Below are 19589 nucleotides of genomic sequence, written 5' to 3' on the forward strand. Positions count from 1 at the left end.
TCAAGACTAATTTGCACATAGCTGGGTCCAAACTGAGGTGGCATGGTTTGCAAACTAACAATGGACTGGGATGCGGCCCAGGTAATTACCAGTGACTAAGATTAAGTCAAGCATTTCATCCATCAACTTTTTGCATACTTAGTGTGTCACCATCAAAGGCAGGCTGGTGCAGGTGCTCAAGGGCAACACCACCGGCATGTGGTACTGTAACAAGCAGGACAGGGAGGGTTCTTGGGTCCTTTGTCAGGAGATTCTGCACCTCTTGAAGTGGCTGGACTGCCAAGTTATTTGTTTTGTGGTAAACCACCTGGTGGGATCTTTAAATTCCAGGGTGGATGAACTCAGCTGCTGGTGGATCACACATGAAAGGTAGTATTGGGAGCCTTCCAGCAATGAAAACAACTTGGCGCAGGCTTTTCACCACTGCTGAGAATGTGCAATGTCAGCAGGTTTGCATGTTGGAGTTTCCAAAGCAGCTGTCTCTTGGAGACACCATGCATGTAGAGTCGAGCTTGTGACTCCTGTATGGCTTCCCACCTCTGCCTCTCCTGTTGTGAGTTCTAAAGAAGATGGAAAATGATCGGGCCCAAGTCATCCTAGCGGCATGGGATTGAGCCAGGAGTGTGTTTTTACTAGAAATACTGGGCATGAGCATCTGTTCTCTGATAAAGTTGCTGCATCAGGAGGATCTTCTGTTGCTGCAGTAGGGCAGGGGGATGCACCCGAGCCTGTGCAAGCTGTGTATCCATGCTTGGAGATTCAGCGGCGGCAGATGACCTGCCACCTGACGCCATTGATGTCTCCCTCCAGAAAACCAGTGTACACAAGGTGTTGAGACAAGTTTGTGGATTGGTATGGCACACAGCAAAGTGAATAATACAACAAGGAGTCTGTCAGTCTGAAAAGTGGGCACAGTCACCAAAGGGATAGAGATAAGCGTAGAGTATAAAAGAGGAGCCTCAGAGTGCTGTATGATTGCTTAGGATTTCCATCAATAACCAGTGATTGGTAAATGTCATCATCTGGATATCCAAACCTTCCCACCACTGTGATTCACTCCATCTTGGAGTTTCATTCGTGGTATGTTTTTGACCGGAGCACCTATTTGAGGCCCGGGGAGGGGGAAGGAGAGAAGACAGCCAAGCCACTAGCTAAGGCAAGATGTGTGGTATATGCCGAAATGATATATAAGTGGTGCAGTGCAGTAAAGTGAAACATTAAAAAAGGATTCAGAGGAAGAAAAAGACAGTTTATTGAGAAATATTCCTGCCAATCCTTATTTAAAAATGGTGCAGAAACAGCTTCTAACAAATAGGCTGTTTGACAATAGGGTCGACATGTTTCAGCCTGCTTGCCCAGAGGGTCAAATGGCTTTCGTCAGGACCTTCAAAATTTATCGCTACTGCAACAATAGTGAAAAAATAAACTGTGAAAATGTTAAAAAATACGACCTTTTTGCGGTGTATAACTTCTTCGTACTGTCAGTCTATACATGAAAATCTGTGGAAATACGAAAGAAAGCCAAAGGCAACAGAGTGAGGGGAAACATTGAGCATACTCTCGCTCGGAAAACTGTACCTAAATCTCTAGTGCTTACCTGATCAGCACGAGAAGTGAACCTCACCTCACCCGGTAACAACTCAGGTATGAAGGAGGCCCCGCCCTAGAAAATTAAAGAAAGTGCGGGGAAAATGAACAAACTATGAACCCTGAGGTACGTGGTTCAAGATTTAAAATTGAGACATTACTATGAATGTCCCATATATGCTCTGCTTAGAACTCTGTAGTGACTTCCCCCGATAGATAAGGCAACACCCAAGGTCAAAGATCAATAATGATTGTGATAGCAGCCGCGCAATTATTCCAGTATTGATGGAACACGCAGTGCGTGATTTCGCCAGGTTTTCAAGATGGTAGTAAGGCAAAAAGACCCCTTACCTCTCCGTCGGTACCTCGATGTAGAATCTGAGCCGTTTGGGAGGTAACCGGCACATCAGGTGAGTTGTGTTAAAAGCATATGCATTTGTAAAGTGGCAACCTGATTCGTCACAACGGAGCCAATCGGTTCCAGAGTTCAGTATGTACTGGCTTCTGATTTGGCCACAGAAAGCCCGATGTCTCGCGGGACTTGAAAAATGACTACAGAATGACGTCAGTGTGTCAGGAAGACGTAGTTCTGTATCTGTATACGCCGTGGTCAAACTTTATCAAACAACGTGACATGGACATTCTACCATGTGGTGGGTGCACAAGTTAAATAGATCTATCAAATAGTAAATGTCGTGAATTGCGGGGCATAGACTTAGGTGAGGTCGTTATTAATCACCATAACAAGGGTCTCCATAGTCGATATTCAACGAAATATCATATGAATATGGACCGCTAGTGAAAGGTGAAGGATGTATAGCTGAGTGGACTAGCTATAAATGTTCAGTGTACTTATAAAAACGAGATAGTATGAAGGCTTAGTCACTGTCAAAAGATGAACATTGACCTGTATGTGTTTATAATGAGATCCACGGGATGTCATCATTTAATCCTTTTTGAGCAGTACAAGTTTTAAACACCCAACGTTGTTCTTTTAGAAACAGAAAGCGAGATGTATCGCTTACATGAGATGGGATGAAGGGTTTTTCTAGGACTGTCCACCAAAAGTCGTTGGCTTGGTGCTTTGCCTCGTTAAAGTGGCGTGTAAGTCTTGTGTTGGTCTTTTTACAGCGAAAAGTGCTCTTGTGTTCTAGCATTCGCAGTCTGACTTTGCGGGTGGTCATCCCTACATAACGAAGTTTGCAGGGGCATTCGATCATGTAGATTAGATTGTCGCTGTTGCAGTTAGTAAAAGTTCTTTGTTCCCATGGTATATTCGTGCCTATATCTAGTGTTGTAGAGTGGCTAGTTTGTGGGCATATTGAGCACGTGCCGCATGGGTGGTTTCCTTGTACTGGAGGTAGGTCCCATAAGGTACCAATAGAGCGTGGTCTTTCTTCACGGGGTCTTGTATGAACCAGTTTGTCTCTAAGGTTGCTTCCTCGCTTGAGAGAAAACAAAGGCAGTTGTATTTTCTCTTTGCACGAGTTCAAGAGGCGCCAATGTTTTTTCACACTCTTCTGGATTCCATTAGTGAGGGTGCTGAAAGTATGGACGAAAGAAAGTAAGCCGTTCCAGCGGTGGTTTTACAATAGGTGGCTCAATCAATGCTTCTCTGTTGTTGTTAGAAGCGCGTTTGAACGCTTTCTTAATCAGAGATCTTGGATATTGTTTGACAATAAGTTGTTCTGTGAGGTTCTTTGCATGCACCTGATATTTGTCAGATGTGGAACAATTGCGTCTTACACGCAAAAACTGTCCGTAGGGAAGGTTATCTCTCAATGATTTCGGATGTTGACTATCATATCTCAAGAGAGAATTACGAGACATAGGTTTTTTGTACAATTCGCTTTCAAGTCCGGTTGGGGTACTGAAGATGGAGAGATCTAGAAAGGCTAATCTCTCTTTATGAGCTTCCACTGTGAACCTCAAAAAATTATTTCTGGTGTTCAACCAGTCTAAGAAAGGTGAAACCGACGGCAAATCTCCACGCCAGATTACCAAAATGTCGTCAATATAGCGCTTCCATAGTCGGATTGAGTCGCTGAAGGGGTTGTCATCATTGAGCACATGTGTTTGTTCAAAAGAATGCACATAAAGGTTGGCTAAGCTTGGAGCAAAAATGCTTCCCATGCTGGTCCCGGAGACCTGCAGGTATATGGTGTCTTCAAATTTGAAATTTTTTTCTTTCATAGCCAAATGTGCAAGTGTCATGATGAAATGAACGGGAGTAATGGTATCCAAGTGTGTATTGTTCAGGATAGAGAAGATGGTTTCAAGGGTCTCGTCCTGAGGAATAGATGTATATAATGATTCTACATCAAATGATACTAAGAGGTCTCTGTCAGGATCGAAATCAACTGTAGGCAGTAGACGTAGGATATCTTTAGTATCTTGTAGGTAAGTTGGCATCTCTTTGACTAGAGGCCTCAAGAAGTGATCAACAAAAGTGGATAGGGGTTCTAATAGTTTATACTCTACGCTTATCTCTATCCCTTTGGTGACTGTGCCCACTTTTCAGACTGACAGACTCCTTGTTGTATTATTCATTGAATGGGGGATTGAGTCTGTCTAGGTCTTAAAAATTTTCACACAGCAAAGTGACCCATTACAAGCTAATCTATCTGAAGGTTTATGGTTTATTCTCTCCCTAGCCCAGCAAGTATTTGTTATGGGCTCTGTTAAGGACAACTTATGTTTTTTTCTTTTAATTTACAAAGCATGCGAGTACCTAACGTTTTCGGACGTGAATCACAAAGTAGAGGACTCACAAAACAAATCTACGTTAAGAAGAGATGAGTTTTTAGAGCTTAAAGAAACAGATTGTGGTTTAGCTCTGCATTGATGGTAAAAAGCAGGTTGTTCGTGATCTGAGGTGTGATAACCGAGAAAGTTCATCCTCCTGAGCATGCTCTGAATCCTAGGTCTGTTAACCAGAAAAGCTGCAGTAGAGCGCAGATGTCTGGTAGGGCAATATTTATTGATACCTATCGGTTCTTTCAACTTGTTTGCAGTTATCAGACCAGCCTTCGTTATTTAAACCATCTGTTGCGGTGAGATTTCTGAAAAGTTTGCATCATTTGTTTCCACCAAAACGCTTTGTTATGCCTCTGTGGGATGTGAACCTAGTCCTCACTTTTTTGATGTGCACCCATTTTCTACTGCTGCACAATTGCCCTTCAAGACTTCTAACAATTAAGACAGTCTTTCTCATCATCGTAACATTATATAAATTATGAGAGAGTTGAAGGTTCTTCCTGTTAATCCACCTAGTACCACTTTCATCCCAGGTAGGTTGGTGTTGAGGATCCACGCTTCCTTTCTACCTAAAGTTGTCACTCCTTTTCATGTTCGGCAGGCTATCATCCTTCCAGCATTCAATGCTCCACCTCATTCTTCCAAGGAGGAGAGACTCCATCATTTAGACCCAGAAAGCGTGCTAAGTTTTTCTACTGATGATATTGAGGAACATACATTGGACACTAGGAGGGCAATTAAAACGCATCTGTTTCCGCTCGCAGCCTAGCTTTTCAACTGTGTCCCCCTGGCTGTATACAGTGTTGTAGTGCTGGGATCTTTTTAAGCGCCGGGATGCCCCTTGGCTGGGGCATCTGTGCGCTATAGCAGTGACTGTAACATAACATAACATAACTAAGCATTTTGTAGAGTTTTTCAGAACAAAGAATGCAAGACTGTGCAAAACAACCATCTCTGGGTGGACTGTTCTCTGCATAAAGATTCGCTATGCACTGGTGAAGAAGCAGCTCTAGAAGGCTTGTGGGCTCATTTCCAGCAGGGCCAAAGCTGATGCCACTGTGTTAGCACATGGAGTGTATGTCCTGGACATCTGTCAGGCTGAAAAGTGAGCTTTGGTTAACCAAACACTACTCCCTCAACAGACAGGTCCAAAGAGGGGTATTTCTCATGCTCAGACCTGCAGGACTTCTTGATCTGGGCCAGTCCACAGACCCACCACCTTGGGAGGAACTGGTATTGTATCTATTCACAGGGTGAGTGATCTGCAGTTAGAAGTATCCATCAGAAGAACAAGCTACTTACCTTTGGTAATGACCTTTCTGGTGGATACTTTATCTAACTGCAGTTTCCTCAATGACCCTCCCACCTCTCCGTTCTGTGACCTGGACTCTTTTCCATCTAAAAAAGGACCCATTCTAGAGATCTACATACTGGTCAAATCCACACATAGTAAATATCTGTCCATTAGGTAATTGAGGTAAGAGGAGTAAATGTCACCTTATCATTTCAAGCACTTTTGAAATTTATACATTAGAATTGCCCGATGCTCTGGTCATAGGCTGTCCGTGAACAAATACATGGTAAAGCTATACCTACTTATCAGGTCTTGAAAATTAAAAAAAAAATAACAACATTTATATTCATTTATTGAATACCTGCAAAACTAAACAGATAGATGTTAAAAAAAAGGAAATGGAACACTAGTGTGCTGAGTCCTTGGTAACAGTCATATTACCAGAACAATATCCCTTCTTACTTGCCTCACAAGTACTTCCCTGCTCTCCCTCCATCTGTAAAGTCCCAGCTACTCCACTAACCCTGCCCATATCCCAAGTCAACTTTCAGTTGAAGAGTTATTTGTACTCCGGAGCTGTCGCTGTTTCACGACTGACCCTCCCCGACGCTGAACTGGCAAGAAGAATGTTAGATTAAAGGTAACTGTAGTGAAAATAGCTCATTAACATCAACAATACCAATGATGATTATAATACAAATGACAATTATATAGCATTAAAATAAGAAGAATCAAATAGTAATAATAATGGTACTAATAATAGGAGTGTGAAGGAAGGAGGAGAAAGGAAGAGGGAAGGAGGATGAATAAGGAAGAGGGAGAAGGTGCTGGACGAACATAGAGGAAGCATTAGGAAGAGAATAAACAAAAGAAATGAACAGAGAAGAGGGGAAAGGAGGAGCGAGGAGTGGGGGAAGGAGGTGGGAAATAAAGGAGGGGAGAAAGGAAGAATAAGAAAGGGGGAGAAGTGTACAGAAGAGCAAGGAGGAGGAGGAATGGTTGGCAAAAAGAAGAGAAGATCAAGGGAGAACGAGGAACGAAGAAGGAAGAGGGAGGAGGTGGACCGCAGAGAAAGGATTGCAGAAGATGACACATCTACTTACTTGATCTTCACCATTTCATACATCCACGACTCCTGGAAGTTCGTTCGAACACTTTCGACCACCTGGCTAGCAAAGGCGCCATCATTTGCTGCTAAGATGTCGCCTACTAGGGCAGAAAGATAATGCTGTGACTCGCTGCTACCAAAGAAGGCTATGGGTGATGTCATAACTTCCCTCACCATTGGCTTTAATCACAGTTATTCAAGGTTATTCAGGGGTGGAGGGGTGGCCTCAGGTGGAGAGGCTGGCCTGAGGCCTACAGCTTGCAAACATGGCTGGTGGATGCACTGTTAGTAGGGACATAAGCACAGTGCCCATTAGCGAGATGAATGATATCCAGCAAGAACTTCAAGGCACTACAGTAATAAAGTAACCTGCACAACTAGAGTTTACGATGACCACTAAAGCCTGGAATGTCTGTCTCTCACATTTCTTCAGTGTGGAATTTGTGTTGCCTTTGATTTTCATGGAGGGTCTTCTAGGCTTTGCTTGGATTGCTGAGTACCCCAGGCAACCAATCAGGACTCTCCGTTTTAGTTCACAGGATACAACACCTCTTCCCCTTTTCAACAAACAGAGAGAAACCAACAGAGCAACAAACCAAACACGGAGAGAAGTAAAAAAAAGACCAAACAAAAAATATGTAAAATCAAACCAACAGAAATTCTGCATGGTCTTGCACGTTCTCCAGCTGGAAACCACCTTCGAAACAATTGCTTAGAGGATTCTAAAGGGATGCTCTAACAAGGACTGTGCAGGGTCCAATATTCCTTGATAAACATTTGAGCAGGTCCGATTCAGCAACCGTATAATTTCCCACATAATTACAGGTTTACCATATTATGCATCCTGTGCTGCATAATCTGCAGATGTTAACAAAAAAATGTCAAGCTCAAACAGATCAAAATTTACTAAAAAGGCAACACAACTTCTCACATAGTGGAAGGCCCTTCACAAAAATTGACTGAGCACCTTTCAGTTAGTTTCTCATTGATGTGTTTAGGTGTAAACGGGTACTAATGATGCTAAACCTTCTCCCACACAGGGTAAACATAGGTAAAATAACACAATAATCTGCTGTACAGGAAGTTATTACCTTGGCACTACAAACTCAATATCATTTGCTGCACCTGATTTATTCACTTTTATATTTCTCCTGTCTTAAAAAACCTTTGGTCTCTCGGCCCTAATTTGTAGTTGGGAGAGAGTGGGGTGGCAATCTTTGGGGTTCTGATGACTCACCTATGGTCTAGCGCCAGGATACCCTTGGGGTGACAGTCGCGCTCAACAAGAATCTAATACATACATACATACAATAATGAAGTAATACTATCATAAAATGTGCTGCATTACGTTGTATAAATTGATATTACTTGCCGCATAATGTAGTGAAACTCACCACATAATTTGGTCCTCCTCTGCCACATAATTTCAGTGGCCTATGAACTTGAGGCAGTATCAAAAGACTAGATCCTCCTACATCCCCCTATCCACTGAGGCAACTTTATGTCCACACAACAGCTGCTAAACAAGGTTGGCCTGGGGCAGGACCATGGGACCTAAATAAAAGTGGCCAACGTTTTTATATCGAGCAACTCTCGACTTTTTAATGCATGCTGAGTGGGTAGTCCCCGAGAGGTGAAGGTCCTCACATATTTGTGATTGTTGAAGCAGGGTGTGTGGCAGTATTTGGTAGTGGAATTCACTATCTTCCTTCCCTGTAAAAAAAAAATATTTGGCTGGGTTGACTAAACTATTCGAAGAAAGGTCAATTTGTGATAGTATTACTTTTTTTGTCAGTTTTACACTGGTTAACAGTAACACTATCTGTGCAAAGATTTTGCTTCATTAGTACCAGTTTAAAACCCAAACTACACAATAAACAACAGAAAGGGACCCAGCCACATTTTCAAATGACTTTCCTCTGCAAGACAACATGTGTCTATAGAGGATTAAAAAAATAAAATAATAATAATCGATAAAAGAAAAGCTCACTTACCTGAGTACGGCCACCGCCTCTTCTCCGTCCTCCCTCTGTTCCTGGGTCGCGGCAGCACACAGACTCCCCTAAGCCAATCCCGACGCTGCTGTAACCAGCATGATCAATGCTCCCACTACTAAGGGCCTAATTACGATGTTGGTTGGACAACCGTCCGACCGACCTCATAGTGGAAACGAATCGCCCGACAAGGAGTCAGCACTTGGGCTTCCACAATTATGATACGACAGCCTTCACGGTGGTTGGAAAGTGTATATTTTCTATTGAGGCTTGTGCTGCAGGTGACAGAACCAGCCTCAACAGAAAATATACACATTTAAAACATCCATGCACCGAGTGGCAGGCATCAAGCGGTGCCTGCCACACAGTGCAGGGATGTTTGTGCCCCCCAGGCCTCATAGCAGAGGCTGAGAGAGGATAGGGGCCATGGGGGGGGCCCAGAGTCACTTTTTGACAGCCTTTACATGTCGGAAAGGTTGACATGGAAAGACTGTGGGAAACGGACATCATAATCCCGACTACGCTGCCTGAGCAGGCACCGCTACCATTTGGGGATTAGCAGTCCTTTTGACGCTCCGACAAGCTCCTTGAGCCTGTCGAAAGCGCAGCTGAATCCCCCCGCGGGTTTCCCTCCAACCACCATTATTGTAATACGGCAGTTGGCAGAAACCTATGATGTCTGGCGGAAAGCCTCCAACTAGCTGTTAGATAGCTTTCCGCCAGACATCGAAATCGGGACCCTACCTAAAGATTTTCTGTTGAAGAACCTCAAATTAAAGTTTTTCACATGATTTTTCATTTGCTGCACCTGATTTATTCACTTTTATATTTCTCCTGTCTTAAAAAACCTTTGGTCTCTCGGCCCTAATTTGTAGTTGGGAGAGAGTGGGGTGGCAATCTTTGGGGTTCTGACAAAAGATCCTTAGATGGCTCCACCGCTTCAAACACTTGACGACAATGGCCAAGTTATAGCGAAGATTGCCCTGCTCTCTTTGGAATGTGGGAACCATGACTCACTTTCCCTGCCACTTTCCCTGCCAAGGTCCACCACGCAATGCGGAGTGGAGGAAAACTTATAATGGCCCCCACACCCGGGGAAAAAAACTCCTGTTGCCTCATATTGCTTTTGTTGTTTTAGTCAAACAATGTTCCATTTTAGGGAATGTGCTTAACTAAAACAAATATGCTCATTGGGATCAAGAAGAACATGCGACAGGCAGGCATATCGCTTTGCCGTCTGAGCATCTGCCATTAGAGTGGAAGCACCAAAGGCTGAGGCACCAATTTACACTGACCTTCCCCACTCATGGCAAAGGCTGCTCAGTCGTGATGGGATCCCCGCACTTGTGGCAGAGGCTCCTCAGTCGTGGTGGGATCTCTGCACTCGGTGCAAAGGCTTCTCAGTTGTGGTGGGATCTTCACACTTGTAGCAGAGGTTCCTCAGTCATGACGGAAACTCCGCACTCATGGCAGAGGCTCCTTAGTCATTGTGGGATCTCTGCACTCGTGGCAGAGGCTCCACAGATGTGGTGGGATCTCTGCACCCGTGGCAGAGGATCCACAGTTGTGGCAGGATCTCCGCACTTGTGGCAGAGACTCCTCAGTCTTGGCAGGATCTCCACACTTGTGGCAGAGGTTTCTCAGTCATGGTGGGATCCCCGCACTCGTGGCAGGGGCTCCTTAGTCGTGGTGGGATCTCCGCACTTGTGGCAGAGGCTCCTTAGGCATTACAGGATCTCCGCACTCATGGCAGAAGCACCTTAGTCTTGGCGGCATCTCCGCACTCATAGCAGAGGCTCCTTAGTTATGGTGGGATCCCCACACTCGTGGCAGAGGCTCCTCATTCGTGGTGAGATCTCCACACTCGTGGCAGAACTGTTCCCATAGGAGGTCAGGTGATCATCACGTGATCGGAAAACTCTTGGGGGTGGTGCTGCGGCCGGACCGGAACAGACCCGACCTGAATTGACCCCCGGAGCCCCGGAGTTGCAGCCTCCTACACTCAAGCCAGAAGACAGAGTAGTGCGGGGCCACAGGCTGCAGGGCCACCTCGGAGACGCTGGGTCAAATTGGGCCAGACTGGGAAAAAACGAGCGGCAGTACAGGAGCCGCTCGACTACGCGGACTACATGGAGGCGGCCAGCGGTAGGCTCGCGGCTCACGGGTCTGAGCAACCACTTCAGTCCCATCAGCATGTCCAGATTGCTAACTTCGCCCCACCTCGTCTTGTCTCACCCTCCATCCCCTTGTGGTGGAAGCTGCGAGACGTCAGAGACAGAGAGAGCGGTGGTTGCGGGTGCCAGGCTGAAGGACCAAGCGCTAGGCCGCCCCCCTCGACTCCACCAGACTTATTGACACAGGGCTGCGACCAGGAGGGTCTACTCCAGCAAAACCCCCCCGTCCGAGCCCGTCCGGTGTAGAGCCGCGCTGTGATACCACCTACGGCACCGCTAACAGAGCCGTTAGCCGAGCAGAGGAGCAGAGGAGCAGCGAGCAGAGGAGAGGAGAGGAGAAGGCGCCACCAGAGAAGGGGAAGGAGCCGCCCACGGAGGTTCACTAGGCGGTGCTCATTAACCAGGACAGCAGGCAAACATCCACTACCCAAACTGGTGAGAGCCCTCATCCGCCGTTATTGTTAAAATCGCATGTGGTAATAATTATAAGAGCAACTAGAATAACAGGTTAACTATAAGAAAGCCCTCCAGGCCACCGTCCCTGTTTTACTGCACTCCCCAGGTCCGTCCTGCCCCTCACTTTTCAAGAGAGGACAACGGAGGACAACAGAGGGGGGACTGGGACACGGCTGAGTGGAGTCTTTGGCGTACACCCCACTGGATACTTGAATCTACGTACGCACATAAGCACACAAGCTAAAACCAGTGACCAGGAACAACCGACCTAGGGTAGCATAGACCGCCTCCCAGTAAAAGATAGTGTTCATCTGATTCTAATCCGAAGTTCATAACCGGGAAACATAAGATCCAGCAGGACAAGAAAAGACTTACCTAGCACTAAACTAGCACAAAAAGCAAAAAAAAACAACAAAAAGGAAAAAACGCTAGACAATGGAAACTACGAATGTAGCTCCGAGGTCTCTGTCAATGATGAATTGGACAGCCAGAAAGCAAAAAACGCCAAGCTCGACACAACCAGAAACCCCATACCACATCTAAACTCCAGTGAAATAACAACTTTATTGGACGATCAGATACCTAACCGGAACCTAGGTCAATCCCCTTCCAAAACCTATCCAAAACTGGTAACATCATCACTAAACGAAGCATTGAAACCAATTACAACAACCGCTCAATCAACCATCCACACGGCAGGCCCATGCCTACACCCTGGAAACAGGAGTCTAATAAATATAGAGGGCTCTTCCAAACAAAAGAACCCATACTCCTTTCAGCCTAAGATCTTTACCAAGTTCGCGTTTCTGAAAGATCCAGCATCCATAATATTCTCCAAGACAAGTGAGATCAAAGGTTTGCAAACACCCTTACATCCAAGCAATCTCAAATCAAACTCTATTTCCGATGTTGAAATAAAATTAAACCTAAAGCAAACAGTGGCACAAATTCACTCAACGGATTCACAAAATATTAACCTAAAACCACAAACAGAACCTGAACAAAACGGATCAGACAAAAGACACCTATACAACGCACTGCCTACAAAAGAACGCGATCTATAAAACTTTGACATCTTAGAAAGGATAAAAGACTCAAATCCCGAATTAGTTAATGCAACAGAAGCCTGCGTTCCACCCAAAAAAGTGGAAGCAGGGGTCCTCGTCACTAAAATCGACAAAAATTATACACATATACAATCTCATTGTTCTCCATTGCAACTTAAAGACAAAAAGCAAGTCTTACTGCAAACACTAAAGCAAGACTCTTTAATAAAGACAGTAATAACCAGCCCTTATGAGTGCCCCGTAAAATCAAAGGACCCCCTTTTTTTGGAGCCCATATCTACACACAATCTACCATTACAACTGCCAAATGCAGTTACAAGAATCAATGAGGCAAGTGAACAGAATCTTAAGTATCGAATCGACCAAACTCCGGAACAATTTCTCCTGTCACTCGCTAGTCCTCCCCACTCAGACTGTTTACTAACTAAAGAACGCAAAATATTATTAACTGATGACTCCCACCCCTCAGGGATTAGTCAACTGCAATTCTCCAACAGCCAATCGCAATGACCGGCAGCTCAAGTATGCGAAGCACGTTCAGATGGAAATGACTTAACTCCATGGCAGAGTCATGCGCAAATTAATAGAGACTGGCTCCAAAAAGAAACAACAATCTCAGTGAAAGAGGAACGCGAAAGAGACGTAAAATCCCCACCGAGGCCTAATCCTGCGACTATTTATAACTCAGATTGTGATATGTCTTTCCTAGCCTCCCAAGAATGGGAGGATCTAGTAGCCTCATACAACAACAAGCCCCAAAACAATATAACCAACACAAAGACAAAAGCTAGCGATAATTGTAAACAGGCTAAAGAAGCCTTCTGGGAAACAATTCTTAGCACCATGCAATACTCAACAGAAGCATTAAAATACCAGTCGCATAAAATGGACCTACAGCTGTCAGTACTTCAAACCCTGGCAGAATTTACATCTGCTATTGATACAAAGCTGGCCGACCTAAATGGGTTAATTAGAAGAGGACAGGAAGCAGTCCTCAACGATAAACTCCTCCGGCAAGACTGTACCTGCGCCCCAATTATAGACAAACTTTCCATGCTACCGTCACTTCTTAGCGACATATTGTCTGTAGCTGTCGTTACATCAAAAAACAAGAGAAAGTCCAGTTTTACTTATAAAGGAGAAAACAAAAACAGCATTACATCGCTCGGAGAATCTATCTCCAATTGAGAGCTTATCTCCGACCATGCAGAATGAAATAGGTGAGTGCAGGGCGCTGCAACCCCTTGAAGACACCCCTCTAGGGAAAGCACCAACAAATCAATTCTCATCAAGCAAGGAAAATACAGGAAAAAACATTGCTCGCAAAAATAAAAGGAAGGGGAGAAAAAGGAAAAACACGGCCCCTGCCCAACCTTTGCTTACTTGGTTGTCAAAAGATCATGCAGAAACGAAATCAAAAATAATAAACAATCAAAATGTATCTACGTCTTACCCGGATGACATTACCACAAGAAATCTTACCTTAATTGGAAAAACACCTCAAACGGATTTGCAAACTTGCCCCAACATAAATCACCCAGGGGTAAGTACATCAGACAGTGGCAAGACCAACGAATACTCCATATTGGAAACACCCTCAATGCCTAAAACTCAGGAACCTCTAACCATACAAATAAAGGCCCAAACATCGAATAAGGTAAATAAGAGCTTACAAGCCCAAGAGTCGATGGCAGGACAACAAAGTCATGAATCTTCAAAAACCCAAAATTCGCCTTTGTCTGGAGGCCTAGAAGATAAGGGCCGGTACCCCCAAACTAAACCTTCACAAGAAAATGTAAAAAGTGGGCCGGGCAACCTTGCACAAGACAGCCTCAGTGCATCTCAGGCTAGACGCGCGGCCTCCCCTAGCCGACATCAAACCGACGATTTCACCGAAGCAGAGTCCTCCGATATGATCATCTTTGCCCCCAGATATAAGTCGCGAGGCCGGATAGACATCCTAAATAGGGGGAAAATATTACGTCTCTTACAAGCCATCCCATCACTAACAACGATTCATAGCTCCGACCTTTCGTCTGTTGAATTCTTACCAAATTACAACTCAACAAACTCGGAAGCCTCCAAAACAACTTGGAAAACATCGGAGATAGCATCTAGAATCAGCAACGAAATTACAACATTTCAAAACTGGGGGGTAGCATTAACAACAGTCCCTAAACCACAATACCCAACTCCATTTTTAATTTCAGATAGCCCACGCCGTACAACAACATCAATCCTAAGGGGCGCTAGAAGCAGTTCTCCAACAGTCAACCAGTCCGCCTCAAAGGATCCCTCGACCATGAATGGAAGGCAAGGCTTACAACGGACTATTTTGCTAACAAATTCAAACTGACAAAAGACATTACCTGCATTGCCCTCTTCTAAGGGCTCAAATGAAATTAAAATAACTACCTGGAATATTAACGGCCTAAATTCCAAGCAAAGCGACCCGGAATTTCTGAACTACCTCAAAATGTTTGACATTATCTTACTTCAGGAGACCTGGGAGGATACATCCTTTGACCTCCCGGGATATATTTCATGTTTCAAACCCGCAATAAAAAAACCAGATTCGGACGCCGCTCGGGCGGTCTGCTCCTTTTTTCTTCTATACTGAAATTCGGGGAGATGCACCCGCTAACAATTCAAATCACTTCCCCAAGCTGTATACAAGCCTCAGTAATCAAAATGTCTCTTGATCAGAAAACTCAAAAGGTAATATTGATAAATGTTTACCTCCACCCGAAAAATAAAGTACAATCATCAAAGGAAGTGGTTAAAGAAATATCAAGAATAATGGAGGAGGAAAACACTGATAAAATCATCGTGGCAGGAGACTTTAACATGCACCTCCTAGGGACAACACAGGAATACAACCTCTGTCTTGACCTGACTGGCATTTGGGGAGTCCCAAACCAAGGCCTCCCATTGGTAAACAAATCTACAAAGAGCTCAATACTCTTTCTATCAGAACTTGAACACCTAAACCTGAGGGCAACCAATGGCCGCTTCAAAGACGATAACCCTCCAGCACCAACGTACCATTCGCTCAAAGCTAACCACGATAGACTTCACCTTTACAACATTAACTATGTTCAACAAAGTTGTATCATTTCGAATAGGCAACAGTACCCTTAGTGACCATATGCCGCAAGAGATGGTACTTCATTCTACAGCTATATTACACCAGGAGGCAGAAACATCTATTGTCCCAGTGGGATCAATAAACCTCCACCGCATTAGGTGTAACTCAACAAACATGGAAAACGTAACAGTACATGCTAAAGATGCGCTGAAGGAAGCACAAGACAACCACGTTTTTCCACTGGAAATATGGGAGACTTTCATCGCCAATCTTGGAAAAAGATTTCCTGTAAATAAAAGCTCCAAAAAGTACACAAATGTCCCTCCAAATTTGAAAACCACTAGCCCTGACTCGAAGAAACTGAAAACAACAATAAACCACACACTAAGACAGCTACGGAGACAACCTGGTAACCAAAACCTCCGACATTCGCTACGTGAAACTAAAGCCCTCTTAAAAAAGAGAAGTTGGCTAAGAAAAACAACAAAGAATAATGATTTTTGGGCCAAATTCATTTACGATGCCAAACAAAAAACAACGTTAAATTTTGGCAATCAATAAATAAATTGCAGCAGCCGCAGCATTGCGGAATTAATTCCAACATTTCCGAAGAGGTTTGGGCAAATTTTCTTTTCAACCATTTCAATAACAACGAAGAATCAACAATCCATCCCAGACATCATATTCCTGGGATTAGCATCAAGGCCAAAAATCAATTAGTACTCCTCAGCCAGTACTCACCTGCCAACCAAACAAGAAAAGCGCCAATCCAAAACATAGAGCATTCTACAGAACACCTAGCCGACCCGCCCACAAGCGGAGAGAATACGGCCCAAACTACCAAATTGATAATGAACCAAATAGCAAAGGGCCGACCATCAGGTGCTCCGGGCCCCAATGGGATACCATCTATACTGTTTAAAACCGACCCGCACTTCTGGAGCAAGGCACTGGAGCCCATCTTTCAATACGCAAGCATAAATTGCTCAATTCCAGACTCTTGGAGAGGCTCAATTGTAAGCCCAATTTACAAACAAGGGGCTAGGGCTGAACCAAAAAACTATCGCCTAATAACCCTGATTGATACAGAGGCTAAATACTTTGCAGGGCTCCTCTTAAAAGAAATATCTACCTGGACCGAGGAAAATAAGGTAATACCCTTGACCCAAACAGGCTTCCGGAAAAGGCAAGGAACCATAACCAACATAACGGCACTGACCCTACTCATGGACGCTGCTAAACAGGGAAAATACCCACTTTTTCTATGCTTTATTGATTTTACAGCAGCTTTCGACCACGTCGACCGCACCAAGCTTTGGCAAAAGCTCGACAATTGGGGTATTCCTTCCAATCTTCTTTCCCAACTAAGGAATCTGCATACCAACACATGGGTTAGGATAAAACTTGCAAACGGTGGTAAAATATCAAGAAAAATTCCCACCTCAAAAGGTCTCAAACAAGGATGCGTTTTAGCCCCCATGCTATTTAACTTATTTCTTGCAGACTTACCAGAGACACTGAGCAGCAGCATAGGCCACGCTCCTAAATTAGGAAATGCTCCCCTACCTTGCCTGTTAAATGCGGACGACTTGGTTTTGATAAGCAGGACCCCCGTTGGCCTTCAACATCTACTGAACGCCACTTTACAGTTCTCGCAAGAAAACGCTCTAAAAATAAATTACAACAAAACAAAAACCATGGCGGTTAATTACCACAAGAGAAAACATCTTAGTTGGTTTCTAGAAGGCCATCGCCTGGATCAAGGTGCTAGTTTTAAATACCTAGGGGTCATACTGGACCAAAATAACTCAGTAAAACCACAACTAGAAGCCGTGCGGAGAAAGGGGGTAACAACATATCTAACAATCAAACCCCTAAAGAAACTTCTACCGGATTTGTCATTCGATCCCTTGCTTAGGATCATGCAAGCAAAATTTCAGCCAGCCATATACTATGGGAGCGAAGCGCTAAAGGGAAAAGATGCCGTAACTCTTGATAATATAATATCTAAAGCATACCGCGCAATTTTCCATCTCCCCAGAACGGCCTCCCCCGCTCAAATTCGATTAGAATTTGGACTTCAAAAACAATCCTTAGAACGCATGGGAGCCTATGTAAAATGCTGGCACAAAATTAAACACGATGACAAGGGAACCTTGAACGAGCTACTCTGGACAGAACTTTCCCTCCCAAGAAATACATCTGCAAACGCATACCTTCAGGAAGCGATCAAACAGCTGGGGTTAACAGAACTGTGGGAAGTCCAGGGCAACCATCAAATTTTCAAAAAAACAGTTACAAAGGTAACTCGTACCCTATCCGTATTAGAAGATAAAAAAACCCTAGCTAAAAGATCACATGGCTGGATGGTTTTACACACTTACAACAAACTAACACCTCAACCCTACCTGAAAGTGGGCTTAAAAATTACTATAAAGGAAAAATTTCTCAGATTAAGACTGGGGGCTGGCCCCTTCAATCAATTCTTGCCTCCCTGGGAGAGAAAGGACGAAAACGCCCAATGCCGGCTATGTAGTAGTGGTTCAGAAGATGCAATCCATATAATATGCATTTGCAATAAATTAAAAGACATCAGGAGAACCCTATTAAAACCGGTCTTCAAACAATATGGTGTCAGATCCTGCAGACAAGCATTAATGTTGTGCTTTAACCCAGACTGGGTACAGTTAAACTGTAGGTTGATTAAATTCCTTGACATTACCGCAAAGAGACTAAAAAACCTGGCCTGAGTCACTTAGATTAAGTCCAATACGAAATCCAGACTCAAACACCTTCAGCCACAGCTACAATAACAACAACAGCTATCTTTTGCCAATTGTGTTAATAACTTTATTGTCTGCGACAAATAAGCTACTGTATATAGTGATTTTACCATGGAACGAACGGAATTTTATTTTTGTACATGCAAAGGTTTTGATTAATCATGCATAATAAATAAATACTAAATACTAAATACACTCGTGGCAGAGGCTCCTTAGGCATGACAGGATCTCCGCACTCGTGGCAGAGGCTCCTTAGGCATGACGGGATCTCCACACTTGTGGCAGGGGTTCCTCAGTCTTGGTGGGATCTCCGCATTCGTGGCAGAGGCTCCTTAGGCATGACGGGATCTCTGCACTCGTGGCAGAGGTTCCTCAGTCTTGGCACGATCTCCACACTCGTGGCAGAGGCTCCTTAGTCATGGTAGGATCTCTGCAATCATGGCAGAGGCTCCTTAGGCATCACGGGATCTCCACACTTGTGGCAGGGGTTCTTCAGTCTTGGTGGGATCTCCACATTTGTGGCAGAGGCTCCTTAGGCATGACGGGATCTCCGCACGCGTGGCAGAGGCTCCTCAGTCTTGGCAGCATCTTCACACTCGTGGCAGAGTCTCCTTAGTCATGGTGGGATCTCTGCACTTGGGGCAGAGGTTCCTCAGTTGTGGTGGGATCTCCACACTCATGGCAGAGGCTCCTTAGACATGACAGGATCACTGCACTCATGACAGAAGCTCCTTAGTCGTGGCGGTATCTCTGCACTCGAAGCAGAGGCTCTTTAGTCATGGTGGGATCCCCGCACTCGTGGCAGAGGTTCCTTAGTCATGGTGGGATCCCCGCACTCGTTGCAGAGGCTTCTCAGTCGTGGTAATATCTCCGCACTCGTGGCAGAGGCTCTTTAGGCATGACGGGATCTCCGCACTCGTGGCAGAGGATCCTCACTCTTGTTGGGATCTCTGCTCTCATGGCAGAGGCTCCTCAGTCGTGATGGAATCTCCGCACTTGTGGCAGAGGCTCCTAAGTCATGGTGAGATCTCTGCACTCGTGGCAGAGGCTCCTCAGTCGTGGTGGGATCTCTGAACTCATGGCAGAGGCTCCTCAGTCGTGGTGAGATCTCCGCATTCATTGCAGAGGCTCCTTAGACATGACGGGATCTCGGCACTCGTGGCAGAGGCTCCTCAGTCTTGGTGGGATCTCTGCACTCATGGCAGAGGCTCCTAAGTCATGGTGGGATCACCGCACTCCTGGCAGAGGCTCCTCAGTCGTTGTGGGGTCTCCACACTCATA

The 19589-nt window shown here is 44.8% G+C and overlaps 1 protein-coding gene across 4 annotated transcripts in view; it reads right to left on the reverse strand.

Moving 5' to 3' along the window:
* LOC146812898 (ovostatin-like) overlaps positions 1–19589 on the reverse strand; it is a 388701-nt gene that overhangs the window by 152319 nt on the left and 216793 nt on the right. For 2 of the 4 annotated variants that reach the window (XM_085619969.1, XM_085619967.1), the window contains exon 18: positions 6742–6844. In XM_085619969.1, coding sequence (XP_085476095.1) covers positions 6742–6844 — 103 coding nt within the window. Of the gene's footprint in view, positions 1–6741; positions 6848–19589 lie in introns of all 4 variants that reach the window. The other 2 variants (XM_085619968.1, XM_085619966.1) reach the window with 1 other exon arrangement.

This window comes from Triturus cristatus, chromosome 7 (genome assembly GCF_964204655.1).
Source record: "Triturus cristatus chromosome 7, aTriCri1.1, whole genome shotgun sequence".
NCBI lineage: Eukaryota > Metazoa > Chordata > Amphibia > Caudata > Salamandridae > Triturus > Triturus cristatus.